The sequence below is a fragment of the Syngnathus acus genome, chromosome 1 (genome assembly GCF_901709675.1).
Source record: "Syngnathus acus chromosome 1, fSynAcu1.2, whole genome shotgun sequence".
In the NCBI taxonomy this organism is placed as follows: domain Eukaryota; kingdom Metazoa; phylum Chordata; class Actinopteri; order Syngnathiformes; family Syngnathidae; genus Syngnathus; species Syngnathus acus.
Window position 1 is genome coordinate 10,741,884 of NC_051087.1, and position 2,939 is coordinate 10,744,822.

General features: G+C 46.4%; 1 protein-coding gene across 1 annotated transcript; it reads left to right on the forward strand.

Moving 5' to 3' along the window:
• The first annotated feature begins 154 nt into the window (after positions 1–154).
• On the forward strand, positions 155–2,739 carry lbx1b (ladybird homeobox 1b). The gene is made up of 2 exons (XM_037245448.1): positions 155–925; positions 1,478–2,739. The coding sequence occupies exons 1-2, from the start codon at positions 601–603 to the stop codon at positions 1,963–1,965; spliced, it is 813 nt and encodes a 270-aa protein (XP_037101343.1). The 5' UTR covers positions 155–600; the 3' UTR covers positions 1,966–2,739.
• Positions 2,740–2,939: the final 200 nt, after the last annotated feature.

Below are 2,939 nucleotides of genomic sequence, written 5' to 3' on the forward strand. Positions count from 1 at the left end.
ACCATCTGAAAGTGGACTTTTATGCGTAAAAAGGCTTAAATAGGCTACGGATTGTGATTTCTCTCCCTCTCTCCCGTTTGCCCCCCTCCTCCTTTTTTCTCCTCTCTCCCCTCTCCTCCCCCCTTATTGACTCCACAAAGCTATCCTCGTAAGTCACCACACGACTAAATTAGACCAAAGATGATATGAGTACAACGCATGATAATTCCGGCGGGCTCCTCCTCCTTCCAGCCATGCATCCTAATTAATGGGACACCCACCCAACCCCCCCAGTCGCAAAAAGCTCTGCGCTGGACTGCAACATAGTCAAAGAGTGAAAGGGAAGAGGGCGAAAGTGCCACTGGAAATAATTGATTAGCTACCAGTCAGTGATAACTTGTTAGTAATCGTCAAGTGTTTGGAGCTCGCCATTTTCAGGCAGGCTTTTCGCCGCACCGGACTCCGGAGGCGCACTTTGAAGGCATCCCGTTTTGGAATAAGATTGTCCACCTCCAATCTTCCTCTGTTATGTGACTTCTTGCACCCTTCTCCCTTGTATAGTCTCACTCGTTTTAAGAGCTGATTTTCCCCACCCCGACCGAGCCCAACTCACCACCAGTGATGACATCCAAAGAAGTGGCCAAATGTGATGCGGGGGAAAACAGGAGGAGAAGCCCGTTGGACCACTTGCCACCCCCCGCCAACTCCAATAAGCCGCTGACCCCCTTCAGCATCGAGGACATCCTCAACAAGCCGTCCGTGAAGCGAAGTTACACCATTTGTGGCACGGCTCATCTCATCTCGACCAGCGAGAAGCACCGCGCCTCCAGCCTGCCTCTGGCCAGCCGTGCGCTGCTCACCCAAACCTCGCCGCTGTGCGCCCTGGAGGAGCTGGCCAGCAAAACCTTCAAGGGGCTGGAAGTCAGCGTGCTTCAGGCGGCAGAAGGTATGGCGTCCTAATGATAATAATTATGCAATTTGGAAAAAATATTCAGAGACATCGATCTGCAAATGTATTAGTGGATGCCATCAAACACAAGTCAAATCCCCAAAGTTTTTGAAGTCATCTACTTTTCATTTTTGTCTGTTTGCTTATTCTTGTTGTGGTCCCGTATATGGTTTGGAGCCTTACACTTAAATTGAATATACACTCACCGGTCACGACATTAGGTACACCTGCGATACAAAAGAATGGCTTCGTTTTGATCGGTATTGAAATATATTTATGGAACAATTATGGGGTTGTTTGCATTGCACTGCACCGGGGATGTTTGAATGATTTTGGTAGTCACCGTTTTAGTACACGAGCTGTGAAAGACTGCAAATTGCAACCGTACTTTTTAAATTAGTAGCAGTTAAAATTGAGTATTGTGAGATGAGTGGTCACGATGCTGTACATTATAAGCCCCTTTTGGTGCTGCTTCTACGTGCCATTTTCCAAATAAGCCATTGAGGGTTTTTTTTAATTTATTTCACCGCTGTGCATTGCCCCCTCCAGGCCGGGACGGCATGACCCTATTCGGCCAGAGAACCACGCCGAAGAAGCGCCGGAAGTCCCGCACGGCCTTCACCAACCATCAAATCTACGAGCTGGAGAAGCGCTTTCTGTACCAGAAATACTTGTCCCCGGCCGACCGGGACCAGATCGCCCAACAGCTCGGCCTGACCAACGCGCAAGTCATCACGTGGTTTCAGAACCGCAGAGCCAAGCTAAAGCGGGACCTGGAGGAGATGAAAGCGGACGTGGAGTCGGCTAAGGCCGTCGGCCAAGTCCCCTTGGACAAGCTGGCCAAACTGGCCGACCTGGAGAAATGCGCCAACGGCACGCTGGGCCATCCGCGAGTCGACTCCCCCACGCGGGGAAGCCAGCAGGAGCACGATCTCGGCCAGAAAGTGACGAGGTCCCCGCTGTCGCCTTTCTCAGACCACACAACGAGCAAAGAGTGCTCGGAGGACGAGGACGTGGAGATTGACGTGGATGACTGATGGTGCGGCGCTGCAGCGCGGGAGTGCCAAAAACAATTCATCAAGAAAAAAGACGATGGACACAAACAGCGTCGAGGATTTACTTGTATAACGTACTGCTTATATTGTGTACCACTTTTCTGAACATGTACCAAAATGTAATTATACTTTTGTATGGGCGCATATAAGCATGGATACACAACAAAAAGAAATATGCAGTTGTAATTTACGATGTAACAGTCTTTGCAATCAGAGCAATATGGTCAAAAATGACACGTGTAAATTATTATTATTATTATTATTATTATTATTATTATTATTATTATAACTGTTTCCCCACCACCAACATACATACACAGGCGCACGCGCACACCTGTTTGTTACATTATTTTTCAGAGGTCCTCACCCAATTATGTTTTGCATGCAAATGCGTGATTTGATTTGTGATTCCGATTCTATTTATTTTACGTTGGTTTATTTTTAATTTAAACCTTTTGTTTTGTGAGCCAGTGCAGGCTCGCCTCCTCTTTTCACCTTGTGCCGCAGTGCATGAAGACTGGGTCTTTTTTCCTACGATGATGCATTTTATTTGCTGGCTAAAAAAACGACTTTTTATTGCGGTGAATTTAAGGCTTTTGGGGGGGTGGGATTAGTTTGTTTGGATACCGTTTGTTATGATTTGAACACCTGTAAGTGCCTTTCTAAAATTCAGGATTTGAAACCCAATTAATGCACAGACTGCAATGTATATATAGGCAACAATGGGAATAAAATGGCTTTTTTTCCTGAATATTTCCTTACGTTGTAATTCTTAACTAAGCATTTTTATACTTTCTCGAATGCAGACTAATAAAAACCGCGTGCTATACGACACGCCGCTCGGGCGTGTTAAAGCCATCAAACGCGTCTATTTAAATGTATTATACTGCACTATTTAATCCCTTTGTGTCCTTTTCTACGGGGACGCTCTAAACATATTGTGGTCCGGAATCTCT

Bases quoted from the DNA above. Each gene is read 5' to 3' on its own strand.
- lbx1b (XM_037245448.1), top strand. From the start codon at position 601: ATGACATCCAAAGAAGTGGCCAAATGTGATGCGGGGGAAAACAGGAGG. The intron at 926-1,477 runs GTATGGCGTCCT...TGCCCCCTCCAG, and splicing joins CGTGCTTCAGGCGGCAGAAG to GCCGGGACGGCATGACCCTA.